This window comes from Ascaphus truei, chromosome 6 (assembly GCF_040206685.1).
Source record: "Ascaphus truei isolate aAscTru1 chromosome 6, aAscTru1.hap1, whole genome shotgun sequence".
Classification (NCBI taxonomy): domain Eukaryota; kingdom Metazoa; phylum Chordata; class Amphibia; order Anura; family Ascaphidae; genus Ascaphus; species Ascaphus truei.
Genome location: NC_134488.1, coordinates 139628959 through 139647152, shown reverse-complemented (window position 1 = coordinate 139647152; position 18194 = coordinate 139628959). Strand labels below are relative to the sequence as shown.

Sequence of the window (18194 nt, the reverse complement as noted above, 5' to 3'; positions counted from 1 at the left end):
TTATATGCCCCTTACAGCACCACTTCCCATGCTCCATAGTTAAGCTGTAGCGGGGGTAAACCATACGTGTATACTGTCTCTGGTCCTCCCAGGATCACTTATTGTCACCTTTTTCTTGTTTTGTTTTCAAGGTGATGGGTTTACACTGAAGTATTTCACATTAGTATTTACTGTAGATATCGTTGAGATTAACATTGACACCGTTCACTTTATTATTGGATCACTTTATTATTGTATTTATTCCTGTAGAAGCGCCTGGTCCACCCCCCTTCCCTTTCATCTCATTTATATAGAAGACCTGAACTAGCAATGGTTTTATATACAGTAAGTTATTGTTAGATAGATTTTTCAATATAGTACCGTATATCTATTCAGAAGAGGCGTACATATATTTATAACAAATGAAAGATTAAGAGATAGAATGTGGGAAAATGTTGTTTGTTTAGATTACCAAAGTCTAGGTACTCAAATTTGACTATGATATATGTAGGCATATCAAATGTAATGACACTGTGTATTGTGCAGGAGATTTTATTCTTAGTTAAAAACTAATGTAACTATTAGAGCAGAAATGTTTGTGTAGTGGTGGAGAATATGGTGCAGAAGATGGAGCTACAGCTACGCCCCATGTCATCATGCACCTGTAACACTTCACCGCCCTTTTCAGTGTACCTTCGAATGAGGGTCCTCCCTTCCCCCCGGCCGGAGTACTTTGTCCCTTCCTCTATCAGTCTTCCACTTAAACTCTAATGCATGCCCTTATTCTCACCCATCTGGATTATTATAACTTGCTGCTAACAGGCCTCCCAGCCCAGCAACTTTCTCCTTTCTATTCTGTCCACAATTCTCCAACAAGATTCATTTCATTTTTTCCCAAGAACTATTTATGCTCTTTTCCTCCTTAAATGAGGTGCGGGTTATATTGAGTCCAGCAGGTTGGTTGTTTCTCTTCTTTTATGATGTCCCTCAGTGGGAACCCAAAGTAGGAGGTGGTGGAGAAGAGAAGCAGAGGCAGGTGGGTTCCACTAATACAGGTTTTATTCAGCAGAGAAAGGAGCGAGAGAAACTCCATGTATACATGGCACTGCCAGACTGGCAGATCCCAGCCCCGATGGATAGCAGATACAGCACAGGGAACACACAGCAATGCAACACAATCTGGTACTCTGCACACAGCTGCCAGGTATTCTCCTAAAGCAAAAAAATTGTATTGAGCGCGCTGTCTCTCCAAATAACCCCCCTCTCACGGCTACCCGGTGTCACCCCGCAGCTCCCAATCTCCCGTGATCAGCGGGGCATAATCAGCAATACAAAAAAACAAAAATAAGAGCGCATGAAAATGAAACCAGAAGAAACCAAAATGAATACATATATTTTTATCATGAACAATCATTCATCATACAAAAAATACACATACCGTAATACAGTAATGTAAGGATGTGTATACATATATATGAGGGTTCCGCGCTGTCACTAATAAAGGAAGCGCCATACTGTTCTTTTGCCAGTAAGGTCACTGAGTGAATAGTCAGGTTGCGCATGTGCGAGGGAAGCGCGCGAAAGGCAACCAATCTGGAGGGACTTTGGGGGTTGCACTCTGAACTCTGAACTGTGGGAGAGTCAGCTGAGGCTGAGGACCAATAGGGTGCGAGACTCTGGATAGAGAGACAGGATGCGTGTGGGCGGTGGGAGACACGAGTGAGAGGTGAAGGATGAAGGTGGCGGAACCTCGTGTGCGCGAGCGGAGGGTCAGTGACCCTTCCGCTTAGGTCAGATACATTTCCCCAGCCCCCAGTAGCATTACCCCTGTCATCGTAGGGTGCCGCTTTTGTAGGGACGGCCGTAGCAGTTAGGGACGTATTCCATTAGTGCGGGTTCAGCTGCGGAGTCGCGGACGCCATCTTGGTCTGGAGAACAGACCACACAGCATAGCGGAGTGTCGGCGCAAGGCTGGAGCAACACTATGGACCCTTTGTGAAGTGGTGTGGTCACCGTATTTACCGGGAGGTATCGTTAGTCAACAAGTGCACCTACACCGGTCACCAGGCGCTGATCCCGCCTCCCACTAACTAATTGGGGGCACTAGTGTGCCATCAAACTATTCCATACAGATAATAGTTGCAGGACATACTACTTGGGAGAGTGGCAGAGCCACCTGTGTACAGAACATTATCTCTATCAAGGTGTGGCCGAGCCAAAGTGTGTTATGTTGTGATTGTAGAGTATAAGGGTCTTACGCATGTTTTGTATACTCTGCAAGATTCCATTAGTTAATATCAATAGTAAAAGGTTGCCTGTTGCACAATACGATTGTTATGTTTTTCTTGCTCAGGGTAGATCCTCTACTATGGGGATCCTGGGTAAGTGGAGGTGCTGCACCATGATAAGTGAGGGTATGACCCCAGGCTCCCCAACAGCGGAGGCTTAGAGCTCCTGAAGCCGCAGGTAACACACAACACCAGTAGTTCCTTAGTGCAGGGGTTCACAAAAAGGGCTACAGTAATTTAATAATAACCTTGTCAAAATTGACACAAATAAATTATGCACGAGCCCTAGCCACACAGGGTTAATGGATGTAAACACCCAAATGCATACGCCTGATGAAGCACAACACTGTGTGAAACGCGTTGCGAAAGCCCTACGGTGCAGCTAGAAGTCAGCCCACAGGTGTTCCTACCCCCAGCTGTCCCATCAACAACCAGAGACCCTTCGGCACGCCGGAGTGAGTTTCTCTGGGAAACCGGCATTTGAGGCGGGCTACTATTCACGGGTCCTGCGAGAATCTGCAACCCGGAAGTAAGAACTATATGGTGCTGAGCCAGGCAGCCCCAGCACGTGGGTCTACCTTGTAAGCCTCTGCACCATCTCTTTATGCCCAGGACACCACCAGGACTGTTTCCTCTGCACCTTAATACTGGATGTACTTACCCTTATATGTAAGTTTTTATTGTTACTACTACTAACATGTTTTAATTAAATCTTGACCCTCGGTGCGCTTTTGTGTTTCATTCCCTGCTGTTGCCCGCGTTTGGAGCCATCCTGCGACGGGACCTGTGGAGGAGGGGTGCCTTCACATCACATCAGCTGCAAGAGGGTAGAGTTGATCCACTACGAGATCCTGTTAGGAAGCAAGAGCGCGGTTTGACTTTCTTATCAGACCATCCAATCAACTACTCACAGTTTTGTTTTTTGTATTCTCCTAAAGCACAACTCAGGTTGTACCTTTCATCAGCTAGAAGATTAAATACTGAGCTGCCCGGCACAGATCCAACCTTCAAAGTAACTCACATCCTGTGAGCTGAACCTGTGCATTGTCTTTTATTCTGTTACAGAGGAACTCGCAGACAGCGGGGAAGGAAAAGGTTCATACAAGCTTCATAACATAACAATCCTCTAACAGTTACATATGGGTAGAATGTATGCAAACTATTACATACACTGACACTTATTCTCTAACGTGTGGCAGCGCTGACCCGCTGGACATGCATAACTGCACTTTGCCATTAGAGTTGCCAGGTGTCCGGTTTTGAACTGGACCGGCCGGTAATTTCGATGCCTGTCTTTGATCGTCTCTGCCCTTTTGGTTACGTAGACCTTGAATCTCCCTTTCCAGAGCGTCAGTCCTCTGGGTGAATCCTGCGCAAAGTGTGGCTTCCTGTTCCTGAAAACAAACAGTGAGAGAATCACACAGGAGCCAGAGAGATGGGTGCGCTCAGCATGGCCCCAGTATAGAAGGATGGGGGATTTAGATAAAGACGCCGCATACTGTATAACTGGAGAAACAGGACTCCTGGGAATGTGTCATTTGTCGCTTTGCAAACGTTCCCAGGAAATGTGTAACAAATTATGGAAATTAAACTCTTGGTTCCTTTACTATCATCCTGTAATAATCCCAATGGGATCCCCCTCTCTCCTCACTCTCACCCTACCCTTTACTATCACCCTGTAATAATCCCAATGGGATTCCCCACTCTCCTCACTCTCACCTTACCCTTTACTATCACCCTGTAATAACCCCAATGGGATCCCCCTCTCTATTCACTCTCACCCTATCCTTTACTATCACCTTGTAATAATCCCAATGGGATCCCCCTCTCTCCTCACTCTCACCTTATCCTTTACTCTCACCCTGTAATAACCCCAATGGGACCCCCTCTCTCCTCACTCTCACCTTATCCTTTACTATCATCCTGTAATAACCCCAATGGGATCCCCTCTCTCCTCACTCTCACCTTATCCTTTACTCTCACCCTGTAATAACCCCAATGGGACCCCCTCTCTCCTCACTCTCACCGTATCCTTTACTATCACCCTGTAATAACACCAATGGGATCCCCTCTCTCCTCACTCTCACCTTATCCTTTACTCTCACCCTGTAATAACCCCAATGGGATCCCCTCTGTCCTCACTCACACCTTATCCTTTACTATCACCCTGTAATAACCCCAATGGGATCCCCCTCTGTCCTCACTCTCACCTTACCCTTTACTATCACCCTGTAATAACCCCAATGGGACCCCCCTCTCTCCTCACTCTCAGCTTATCCTTTACTATCACCCTGTAATAATCCCAATGGGATCCCCCTCTCTCCTCACTCTCACCTTATCCTTTACTATCACCCTGTAATAACCCCAATGGGATCCCCCTCTCCTCACTCTCACCCTATCCTTTACTATCACCCTGTAATAATCCCAATGGGATCCCCCTCTCTCCTCATTCTCACCTTATCCTTTACTATCACCCTGTAATAACACCAATGGGATCCCCCTCTCTAATCACTCTCACCCTATCCTTTACTATCACCCTGTAATAACCCCAATGGGATCCCCCTCTCTCCCCACTCTCACCTTACACTTTACTATGACCCTGTAATAATCCCAATGTGATCCCCCTCTCTCCTCACTCTCACCTTACCATTTACTCTCACCTTGTAATAACCCCAATGGGATCCCCCTCTCTCCTCACTCACCCTATCCTTTACTATCACCCTGTAATAATCCCAATGGGATCCCCCTCTCTCCTCACTCTCACCTTATCCTTTACTCTCACCCTGTAATAACCCCAATGGGATCCCCTCTCTCCTCACTCTCACCTTATCTTTTACTATCATCCTGTAATAACCCCAATGGGATCCCCTCTCTCCTCACTCTCACCTTATCCTTTACTCTCACCCTGTAATAACCCCAATGGGACCCCCTCTCTCCTCACTCTCACTGTATCCTTTACTATCACCCTGTAATAACCCCAATGGGATCCCCTCTCTCCTCACTCTCACCTAATCCTTTACTCTCACCCTGTAATAACCCCAATGGGATCCCCTCTGTCCTCACTCTCACCCTATCCTTTACTATCACCCTGTAATAACCCCAATGGGACCCCCTCTCTCCTCACTCTCACCTTATCCTTTACTATCACCCTGTAATAACCCCAATGGGACCCCCCTCTCTCCTCACTCTCACCTTACCCTTTACTATCACCCTGTAATAACCCCAATGGGACCCCCCTCTCTCCTCACTCTCAGCTTATCCTTTACTATCACCCTGTAATAATCCCAATGGGATCCCCCTCTCTCCTCACTCTCACCTTATCCTTTACTATCACCCTGTAATAATCCCAATGGGATCCCCCTCTCTCCTCACTCTCACCTTATCCTTTACTATCACCCTGTAATAACCCCAATGGGATCCCCCTCTCCTCACTCTCACCCTATCCTTTACTATCACCCTGTAATAATCCCAATGGGATCCCCCTCTCTCCTCACTCTCACCTTATCCTTTACTATCACCCTGTAATAACCCCAATGGGATCCCCCTCTCTAATCCCTCTCACCCTATCCTTTACTATCACCCTGTAATAACCCCAATGGGATCCCCCTCTCTCCTCACCCTCACCTTACCCTTTACTATCACCCTGTAATAATCTCAATGGGATCCCCCTCTCTCCTCACTCTCACCTTACCATTTACTCTCACCTTGTAATAACCCAAATGGGATCCCCCTCTCTCCTCACTCTCACCTTATCCTTTACTATCACCCTGTAATAACCCCAATGGGACCCCCTCTCTCCTCACTCTCACCTTATCCTTTACTATCACCCTGTAATAACCCCAATGGGATCCCCCTCTCTCCTCACTCTCACCTTATCCTTTACTATCACCCTGTAATAACCCCAATGGGATCCCCCTCTCTCCTCACTCTCACCTTATCCTTTACTATCACCCTGTAATAACCCCAATGGGACCCCCTCTCTCCTCACTCTCACCTTACCCTTTACTCTCACCTTGTAATAACCCCAATGGGATCCCCCTCTCTCCTCACTCTCACCTTATCCTTTACTATCACCCTGTAATAATCCCAATGGGATCCCCTCTCTCCTCACTCTCACCTTATCCTTTACTATAACCCTGTAATAAACCCAATGGGATCCCCCTCTGTCCTCACTCTCACCTTATCCTTTACTATCACCCTGTAATAACCCCAATGGGACCCCCTCTCTCCTCATTCTCACTTTATCCTTTACTATCACTCTGTAATAACCCCAATGGGACCCCCTCTCTCCTCACTCTCACCTTACCCTTTACTATCACCCTGTAATAATTCCAATGGGACCCCCTCTCTCCTCACTCTCACCTTACCCTTTACTATCACCCTGTAATAATTCCAATGGGACCCCCTCTCTCCTCACTTTCACCCTATCCTTTACTATCACCCTGTAATAACCCCAATGGGATCCCCCTCTCTCCTCACTCTCACCCTATCCTTTACTATCACCCTGTAATAACCCCAATGGGATCCCCTCTCACCTCACTCTCACCCTATCCTTTACTATCACCCTGTAATAACCCCAATGGGACCCCCTCTCTCCTCACTCTCACCTTATCCTTTACTATCACTCTGTAATAATCCCAATGGGATCCCCTCTCTCCTCACTCTCACCTTACCCTTTACTATCACCCTGTAATAACCCCAATGGGATCCCCCTCTCTCCTCACTCTCACCTTATCCTTTACTATCACCCTGTAATAACCCCAATGGGATCCCCCTCTCTCCTCACTCTCATCTTATCCTTTATTATCACCCTGTAATAATCCCAATGGGATCCCCCTCTCTCCTTACTCTCACCCTATCCTTTACTATCACCCTGTAATAACCCCAATGGGACCCCCTCTCCTCACTCTCACCTTACCCTTTACTATCACCCTGTAATAACCCCAATGGGACACCCTCTCTCCTCACTCTCACCTTACCCTTTACTATCACCCTGTAATAATCTCAATGGGATCCCCCTCTCTCCTCACTCTCACCTTACCATTTACTCTCACCTTGTAATAACCCAAATGGGATCCCCCTCTCTCCTCACTCTCACCTTATCCTTTACTATCACCCTGTAATAACCCCAATGGGACCCCCTCTCTCCTCACTCTCACCTTATCCTTTACTATCACCCTGTAATTAACCCAATGGGATCCCCCTCTCTCCTCACTCTCACCTTATCCTTTACTATCACCCTGTAATAACCCCAATGGGACCCCCTCTCTCCTCACTCTCACCTTATCCTTTACTATCACCCTGTAATAACCCCAATGGGATCCCCCTCTCTCCTCACTCTCACCTTACCCTTTACTCTCACCTTGTAATAACCCCAATGGGATCCCCCTCTCTCCTCACTCTCACCTTATCCTTTACTATCACCCTGTAATAATCCAAATGGGATCCCCTCTCTCCTCACTCTCACCTTATCCTTTACTATAACCCTGTAATAACCCCAATGGGATCCCCCTCTGTCCTCACTCTCACCTTATCCTTTACTATCACCCTGTAATAACCCCAATGGGACCCCCTCTCTCCTCATTCTCACTTTATCCTTTACTATCACTCTGTAATAACCCCAATGGGACCCCCTCTCTCCTCACTCTCACCTTACCCTTTACTATCACCCTGTAATAATTCCAATGGGACACCCTCTCTCCTCACTCTCACCTTATCCTTTACTATCACCCTGTAATAACCCCAATGGGACCCCCTCTCGCCTCACTCTCACCTTACCCTTTACTATCACCCTGTAATAATTCCAATGGGACCCCCTCTCTCCTCACTTTCACCCTATCCTTTACTATCACCCTGTAATAACCCCAGTGGGATCCCCCTCTCTCCTCACTCTCACCTTATCCTTTACTATCACCCTGTAATAATCCCAATGGGATCCCCTCTCTCCTCACTCTCACCTTATCCTTTACTATCACCCTGTAATAACCCCAATGGGATCCCCTCTCACCTCACTCTCACCCTATCCTTTACTATCACCCTGTAATAACCCCAATGGGACCCCCTCTCTCCTCACTCTCACCTTATCCTTTACTATCACCCTGTAATAATCCCAATGGGATCCCCTCTCTCCTCACTCTCACCTTACCCTTTACTATCACCCTGTAATAACCCCAATGGGATCCCCCTCTTCCTCACTCTCACCTTATCCTTTACTATCACCCTGTAATAACCCCAATGGGATCCCCTCTCTCCTCACTCTCACCTTATCCTTTACTATCACCCTGTAATAATCCCATGGGATCCCCCTCTCTCCTCACTCTCACCCTATCCTTTACTATCACCCTGTAATAACCCCAATGGGACCCCCTCTCCTCACTCTCACCTTACCCTTTACTATCACCCTGTAATAACCCCAATGGGACCCCCTCTCTCCTCACTCTCACCTTATCCTTTACTATCACCCTGTAATAACCCCAATGGGACCCCCTCTCTCCTCACTCTCACCTTATCCTTTACTATCACCCTGTAATAACCCCAATGGGATCCCCTCTCTCCTCACTCTCACCTTACACTTTACTATCACCCTGTAATAACCCCAATGGGATCCCCCTCTCTCCTCACTCTCACCTTATCCTTTACTATCACCCTGTAATAACCCCAATGGGATCCCCTCTCTCCTCACTCTCACCTTATCCTTTACTATCACCCTGTAATAATCCCAATGGGATCCCCCTCTCTCCTCACTCTCACCCTATCCTTTACTATCACCCTGTAATAACCCCAATGGGACCCCCTCTCCTCACTCTCACCTTACCCTTTACTATCACCCTGTAATAATCCCAATGGGATCCCCTCTGTCCTCACTCTCACCTTACCCTTTACTATCACCTTGTAATAACCCCAATGGGATCCCCCTCTCTCCTCACTCTCACCTTACCCTTTACTATCACCCTGTAATAACCCTAATGGGATCCCCTCTTTCCTCACTCTCACCTTATCCTTTACTATCACCCTGTAATATCCCAATGGGACCCCCCTCTCCTCACTCTCACCTTACCCTTTACTATCACCCTGTAATAACCCCAATGGGATCCCCTCTCACCTCACTCTCACCCTATCCTTTACTATCACCCTGTAATAACCCCAATGGGATGCCCCTCTCTCCTCACTCTCACCTTATCCTTTACTATCACCCTGTAATAACCCCAATGGGATCCCCCTCTCTCCTAACTCTCACCTTACGCTTTACTATCACCCTGTAATAACCCCAATGGGAACCCCTCTCTCCTCACTCTCACCCTATCCTTTACTATCACCCTGTAATAACCCCAATGGGACCCCCTCTGTCCTCACATCCACCTTATCCTTTACTATCACCCTGTAATAACCCCAATGGGATCCCCCTCTGTCCTCACTCTCACCTTATCCTTTACTATCACCCTGTAATAACCCCAATGGGATCCCCTCTCTCCTCACTCTCACCTTATCCTTTACTATCACCCTGTAATAACCCCAATGGGATCCCCCTCTCTCCTCACTCTCAGCTTACCCTTTACTATCACCCTGTAATCACCCCAATGGGATCGCCCTCTCTCCTCACTCTCAGCCTATCCTTTACTATCACCCTGTAATCACCCCAATGGGATCCCCCTATCTCCTCACTCTCAACTTATACTTTACTATCACCCTGTAATAACCCCAATGGGATCCCCCTCTCTCCTCACTCTCACCCTATCCTTTACTATCACCCTGTAATAACCCCAATGGGTTCCCCCTCTCTCCTCACTCTCACCTTACCCTTTTGTTGCCCATGTGAGTTGCTATTCTTTTATCGCACATAGGGGGACATGTAAAGATGCAGCCGCCTGTATCCCACCAAACTGAATGGGACGGCAGGGACCCCGCTGTGTTAATGCGATGGGATTCTGGCTGCAGAATCACACAGAAATGTAGCAGTGTTACTGGGAGAGAGCCCCAGTATATTCCCAGGCAAGTCATCGGATACCGGTGGCTGCATCTGTATGAATCTCTGTTACATAGAAAAGCACGAGACTTGGGGCACAATTATTAAGTGTCGGTACTGGTTATTGCACCAGTTCGGGTGTCAACTCTCATTGACTTGAATAGGCGTTAACCCCGTAACGTGTGGTATACCCCTACCGATACTGGATGAATGTGCCTCTGGGTGTGGGACAGGGGCAGTTTCATCTTGTTTCTCCTATTAAGTTACAGTGTCGGCCGTGTAACACAAGCGTGTAACATAAAACCAGCTTCTGTTACAGCGGAGAATATCTCTGACACTATTATATCCTTGGGTTTATATTTAAACATTTTTGGCCATTTGCATAAAATGCAACAACCCCGCAAAGTATGAGATGTTTGCAATAAACACGTGTTGTAGGTTTGTCGATAATAGTCTAAATAATAATTCCTCCTAATTTAAATAATAAGAACCCAAGCAGATAAATGGTAACGTCAGCACACAGGGGGTAACAGAGACTTATGTACATGCATTTAGATTGTAAGCTCTGAAGGACAGGGAGTCCCTTTGAATATATCTCCCTTGGGACGTCTTGTCACATAATAACCACATATGGACCTTTTATGGCATTGAGTGCTCTCCCTGCCTCAGATTTAGTTTCCTTTACTTCTGTGTCTCTCTCTTTTTTTAGCAGAGATAAAACCCCCGGAGTGTGTTTGCATGTTTCCCACAGTTCAGTTACACAAACCTGCATTATTCTCCCCACTGTCACATGTCACACAGAGGTGCGGCTGCAGAGAAGGATTCTGGGTAGTGACATGCAAATGAGCACCTCAGTGGCAGTTTCCACTTAATGAGGTGGATTCCCAGGAACATGAAACAGATTAGAAGAGATGGCGGAGCAGAGGAACCGCTTAAAAATGTCTGTTTCACTCTGTAGGACTCATCAGTTTGATCTCAGTCACTGGAACTGCTTTATGAAGCTGGAAGTGGTTACATGTCAGACACTCAGATTATGGTGCGCAGGAAAGTAACAGATTTAGGAATTGTTTCATTACAATAAGCATTACAGTCAGCGCAATCTTATATCTTTCTAACAGGATTCCTGTGTGTGTCTCTGGTATAACTTACCTTCTGTTCAATCAGCCATTCATTCTCTCTTATCATTCTGAGTCTTTCCTCTTCATTCTTCTCGCTCATCATCTTCTCATTCAGCTCATAACTTCTCTTCTGATCTTCCATGAGCTGCTGCAGACGTCTGTTATTCTGCAGGATCTGTTTGTCCCTCTCTGCGGCCTCAGCCTGGGCTCGCTGCTCTGGGGAGGGAAATTATATAAATATGGAACGTATTCTACATCACAAGCGGCGCCTCTCCACACCCAGCGCTCTTACACTACTCTGCCTCACCCAGCGTCTAACACTGCTCCCTGCATCTCCCCCACACCCAGCGCTCTTACACTGCTCCCTGCATCTCCCCCACACCCAGCGCTCTCACACTGCTCCCTGTATCTCCCCCACACCCAGCGCCTAACACTGCTCCCTGTATCCCCCCCACACCCAGCGCCTAACACTGCTCCCTGCATCTCCCCCACACCCAGCGCTCTCACACTGCTCCCTGCATCTCCCCCACACCCAGCGCTCTTACACTGCTCCCTGCATCTCCCCCACACCCAGTGCTCTCACACTGCTCCCTGCATCTCCTCCACACCAAGCGCTCTCACACTGCTCCCTGTATCCCCCCCACACCCAGCGCCTAACACTGCTCCCTGCATCTCCCCCACACCCAGCGCTCTTACACTGCTCCCTGCATCTCCCCCACACCCAGCGCTCTCACACTGCTCCCTGCATCTCCCCCACACCCAGCGCTCTCACACTGCTCCCTGCATCTCCCCCACACCCAGCGCTCTTACACTAATCCCTGCATCTCCCCCACACTGCTCCCTGCATCTCCCCCACACCCAGCGCTCTTACACTACTCCCTGCATCTCCCCCACACCCAGCGCTCTTACACTGCTCCCTGTATCCCCCCCACACCCAGCGCCTAACACTGCTCCCTGCATCTCCCCCACACCCAGCGCTCTTACACTGCTCCCTGCATCTACCCCACACCCAGCGTTCTCACACTGCTCCCTGCATCTCTCCCCCACACCCAGCGCTCTCACACTGCTCCCTACATCTCCCTCACACCCAGCGCTCTCACACTGCTCCCTGCATCTCCCTCACACCCAGCGCTCTCACACTGCTCCCTGCATCTCCCCCACACCCAGCGCTCTCACACTGCTCCCTGCATCTCCCCCACACCCAGCGCTCTTACACTGCTCCCTGCATCTCCCGCACACCCAGCGCTCTTACACTGCTCCCTGCATCTCCCCCACACCCAGCGCTCTCACACTGCTCCATGCATCTCCCCCACACCCAGCGCTCTTACACTGCTCCCTGCATCTCCCCCACACCCAGCGCTCTTACACTGCTCCCTGCATCTCCCCCACACCCAGCGCTCTTACACTGCTCCCTGCATCTCCCCCACACCCAGCGCTCTCACACTGCTCCCTGCATCTCCCCCACACCCAGCGCTCTCACACTGCTCCCTGCATCTCCCCCACTCCCAGCGCTCTCACACTGCTCCCTGCATCTCCCCCACACCCAGCGCTCTCACACTGCTCCCTGCATCTCCCCCACACCCAGCGCTCTTACACTGCTCCCTGCATCTCCCCCACACCAAGCGCTCTCACACTGCTTCCTGCATCTCCCCCACACCCAGCTCTCTTACACTGCTCCCTGCATCTCCCCCACACCCAGCGCTCTCACACTGCTCCCTGCATCTCCCCCACACCCAGCGCTTTTACACTGCTCCCTGCATCTCCCCCACACCCAGCGCTCTCACACTGCTCCCTGCATCTCCCTCACACCCAGCGCTCTTACACTGCTCCCTGTATCTCCCCCACACCCAGCTCTCTTACACTGCTCCCTGCATCTCCCCCACACCCAGCGCTCTCACACTGCTCCCTGTATCTCCCCCACACTCAGCGCTCTCATACTGCTCCCTGCATCTCCCCCACACCCAGCGCTCTCACACTGCTCCCTGCAGCTCCCCCCCACCCAGCGCTCTCACACTGCTCCTTATATCCCCCCCACACCCAGCGCTCTTACACTGCTCCCTGCATCTCCCCCACACCCATCGCTCTTACACTGCTCCCTGCATCTCCCCCACACCCAGCGCTCTTACACTGCTCCCTGCAGCTCCCCCACACCCAGCTCTCTCAGCTCCTCCTCTCACCTGCTATCTCCTTCTCTTTCTGTGTCAGGGTATTATCCGCCTGCATAGTGGCATCTTCAATGGGTTTCTTGTCTAGGAGGAACCCGTGCAGCACCTCAAGGGCCTGGGGGAATAAACAGATATTTTAATTAGTTAATAATTTCTGCACCTTCATACCATAAGGGGTGATATATATACAGTCCTCAACAAATGCGATCGCCTTGTCGCCCGGGGCGACCACATTGAACCCCCTGGCAAGTTGTTTTCGGCGGGTTGCTACGGTGGCATTTTCTTCCTCCTCCAACTACTCCAGCATCACAAAAAATCAAAAAAGGCTGCGCGACTAACGCCGCGTTGGCAAGGAGGCAGCGCACGACACACGAGCAATGTGAAGCCCCCCTTCTTGAGCCTCATTCTTTTGGAGCGTGGGAGGGGAGGGTCACGATCCGAGAGCCACTAGGAGTGTTGCGGGTGCCGGGGGGCGTGGCTGCGCACTGTGGCAGTGTGTACTAAGCGGAGACAGAGGAAGTGGGGACTGAGCAGGTACTGCGCATACACACCACCCCCTGCAGAGCTGGGGCCACTATCCCGGGAGGCTGCGGTGTGCCGGGCCCAATCAGGTACCGTGGGAAGGGGACACACACTCACCACCCCCTGCAATGCCAGGGCGGGAGGCTCTGGTCGGCGGGTCCCGGCGCCACCAGAGCCATGTCCGGCTGCTGGGTCCCAGATTTATTCCCTCCCTGCAGCAGACGCCTCGCTCCGCTCTTGCTGTGGCCTCCTGTTTAGGCCCCGCGGGGCGGGCGATATGCAAGGGGTGTGAATGGAAATGCAGGGGGCGGGGAGAAAGAGAGACAGGCTGGAGTGGGGAGAGAGCAAAGCGAGAGACTGGGGGGGGGGGAGAGGAGAGAGACAGGCTGTGGGGGAGCTAAATGCTCCCAGGCAGTCACTCACTCACTGACCCAGTCACTCACCCACCCAGTCACTCACCAACCCACCCACACACCCACTCAGTCAGTCATACACCCACCCACCCAGTCAGTAACTCACCCAGACTAGTCACACATTTTTTTAAAGTGGGGCATGGGGCGGAACCAGGTGGCGAGTAGATTTTTGGGTGATTTGTCAAGCATATATATATGTAGATATATATAGCAACTGTAAATATTACTGTATGCTCATTTGCATGTCTTAGACAGGTCTGCAACCCTGTCTTTCCCCATTGTCACCCAGCATACAGCGCTTCCACTGCAGCAAGGGATTCTGGGAAATGACATACAAATGAGCACTCAGTGCCACCTTTTGTCTCAAGCTCGTATTACACAAGCCAATCCTCAAGCCAATGCATGCATATATATATATATATATATATATATATATATATTTAATCAAAAAATAATTAGATGATACCGTTCTGTGGCTAACGAAATGCTTTTATTTATGCGAGCTTTCGAGATACACTGATCTCTTCTTCCAGCGATGTTACAGTGAATGAAGCAAGCAAAAGCTATACTATAAACAGTGTCTATTGGAATGTTATCTGTGCTGGTCCTTCCCCCGGTGTGGATGTGTTTTATGGCTGGAGGTGTCAAAAGGTTCCTGAATGCAAGTGATGAAAGAGTGTGTATGTGTATCAGTGTGAATAACATGAATGGAGAGCCCACAGTATATACAGTGCTTTACAAAAGGTGTGTGTGTGTGGAGTGGGAGCGGATATAAATGGTGTGGGTGTGGAAATGTGAGAGTTTGTAGCATAACTAAAAGTGTGTGTGGATACTATGTGGTCCCTATTGGTGTATAGGGATGGAAAAACAAGGAGTATAAGTATGTGTGAGAGACAGCTGTGTGTGCATACATCCAACTAAAAAATACATGCGAGAACTCAACAGGATAATTAAAACACTCCCGATCCGCACAAGAGAACAAATTCTGGACCTGATACCAGCTAACCAAAAACCTGGTACATTCTACATGCTCCCTAAAATTCACAAAGAGGGTAACCCTGGGCACCCTATTATCTCTGGTTCTGGCACACTTACCGAGAATATTTCTGGCTGGGTGAGGGCATTCTAAAACCACTTGTCAGGAACACACCCAGCTATATCCAGGATACCACCGACCTGCTAAACAAACTGAATGCCATTGGCCCACTCCCAACAGGAACACTACTAGAAACTGTGGATGTAGAGTCACTTTATACAAACATCCCCCACGAGGATGGGATTTCAGCCTGCAGATACTTTCTTGGACCGCAGGAGCCACACACAGAGACAGTGACTAAATGCATCAAATTTATTCTGACCCATAACTACTTCACATTTGGAAATGACACATACCTCCAGACAACCGGGACCGCTATGGGTACTCGGATGGTGCCACAGTATGCCAATCTGTTCTGCGCAAAACTGGAAAGTGACTTTCTTTCCACCTGTCACTTGAAACCCCTTACATACCTTTGCTACATCGATGACATCCTCCTGATTTGGACCTCTGGCGAACAGGACCTACAGTTCTATGACAACTTCAATATGTTCCACCCGACCATCAACCTCAAACTCACCCATTCTCCGGATGAAGTACATTTCCTAGACACCACCATTACTATAAAGAACAACCAGCTACAGACTTCTGTATACCGCAAACCTACAGACAGAGCCAGCTATTTGAGGGACAACCGCTTCCACCCGACACACACCAAACATGCAACCATCTACAGTCAAGCCATACGATACAACCGGATATGCTCCGACACAGCAGACAGAGACCAGCGGATTAAAGCCTTGAGATCAGACTTTATAAACCGTGGATATAACCACAGAATTGTAGACCAGCAAATTCACAAAGCCACCAGAATACCAAGAATTGATCTCCTTGAATACAAACAGAAGGAGACAAGCGACAGGGTACCTTTGGTGGTCACATATAACCCACACCTAGGAGCCCTACGCAAGATCGCCAGGAAACTACAACCCATCCTCCAGGAAGATGCAAGACTGCAACAGGTCTTCCCTGAAGCACCCTTATTATCATACAGACAACCCCATAATCTCAAGAATATTATGGTGAGGAGTAAAGTATGCAGCAGTACAACTGAATGCGGGACAAAACCATGCCAGGACGCAAGATGCAAAACCTGCGCAATGCTCTACACAGCGTACACACACAATACAAATACCACACAGGAATCGGGAATACAAAATCAGAGGAAGGTTCACCTGTTCCTCCAGCAATGTCGTGTACCTCATCATGTGCATGAAATGCCCAGGAGGCTGATACTACATAGGTGAGACAGGGCAGGGGCTAAACAAGAGAATGAACCTGCATCGCCACAGCATCACACGCGGAACAAGAGACAGTCCTGTTGGCGAACATTTCTCTGACTTTGGACATAAGATGAACGATCTGAGGGTTGCCATACTCAAAGGTAATCTTAAAACACCCGAAAGAGAGACGGTTGCATGAATACAAATTTATGCAACTGTTCGGGACACTTAGCAGTGGCCTAACCAGAGATCGAAATTTTATGAGTCATTACTGACACAAGTGAACTCTCTTCCCATGAGCGCTATAGGCCATGTCTGTACATACTGTGCTATATGTATGTACACACAGCTGTCTCTCACAAATACTTATACTCCTTGTTTTTCCATCCCTATACACCAATAGGGACCACATAGTATCCACACACACTTTTAGTTATGCTACTAACTCTCACATTTCCACACCCACCCACACCATTTATATCCGCTCCCACTCCACACACCTTGTGTAAAGCACTGTATATACTGTGGGCTCTCCATTCATGTTATTCACACTGATACACATACACACTCTTTCATCACTTGCTTTCAGGAACCTTTTGACACCTCCAGCCATAAAACACATCCACACCGGGGGAAGGACCAGCACAGATAACATTCCAATAGAAACTGTTTATAGTATAGCTTTTGCTTGCTTCATTCATTGTAACATCGCCGGAAGAAGAGATCAGTGTATCTCGAAAGCTCGCACAAATAAAAGCATTTCGTTAGCCACAGAACGGTATCATCTATTTATTTTTTGATTATTGAAGCTCGGCTAACACGGTACTGATACCTCTACATGAATATATATATATATATGTATAGAAAGAGAAGAGCAGAGAGCGCACGCCCCATAGTGTAAAACAGTAAATTTATTCAATAAAAAGCACAAGGGGATTAAGGACACTCACAAGGATAGGATATAAAAAGGCAATTTGTGATATATATAATCACCACCAGCACGGCCTCATCGTCCAGGAACACTTCAGATGGTATACAGATGGTATACAGATGGTATACAGATGGTATACAGATGGTATACAGATGGTATACAGATGGTATACAGATGGTATACAGATGGTATACAGATGGTATACAGATGTATACAGATGGTATACAGATGGTATACAGATGGTATACAGATGGTATACAGATGGTATACAGTCCCTCCGGTTCACCTTCAATTAGGAACAAGGTCTCTCAGCATCCATGCAGTAAAAGAGATTCTTTCAGCCTCAGATCAGCTCCACGCGCTGTCCGGCCGTAAAGCGCGCACTGCGTGATGACGTAGTGTCGTGGTGACGTACCCTGACGCGTTTCGTCCCTTTGAAAAAGTCACTGTCGTGGCGAAACGCGTCAGGGTACGTCACCACGACACTACGTCATCA

General features: G+C 48.6%; 2 protein-coding genes across 2 annotated transcripts in view; one reads left to right on the top strand and one right to left on the bottom strand.

Moving 5' to 3' along the window:
• Positions 1-18194, top strand: part of LOC142497992 (guanylate-binding protein 1-like) — an 851842-nt gene that overhangs the window by 401235 nt on the left and 432413 nt on the right. The window lies entirely within an intron of this gene.
• Positions 3207-18194, bottom strand: part of LOC142497986 (guanylate-binding protein 1-like) — a 57154-nt gene continuing 42166 nt past the window's right edge. Inside the window, exons 9-11 of the mRNA XM_075606486.1 lie at positions 13526-13628; positions 11380-11564; positions 3207-3661 (exon numbers count right to left, since the gene is read on the bottom strand). Of these exons, the coding sequence (XP_075462601.1) occupies positions 3446-3661; positions 11380-11564; positions 13526-13628 (504 nt within the window). The 3' untranslated portion in view covers positions 3207-3445. The remainder of the gene's footprint in view (positions 3662-11379; positions 11565-13525; positions 13629-18194) is intronic.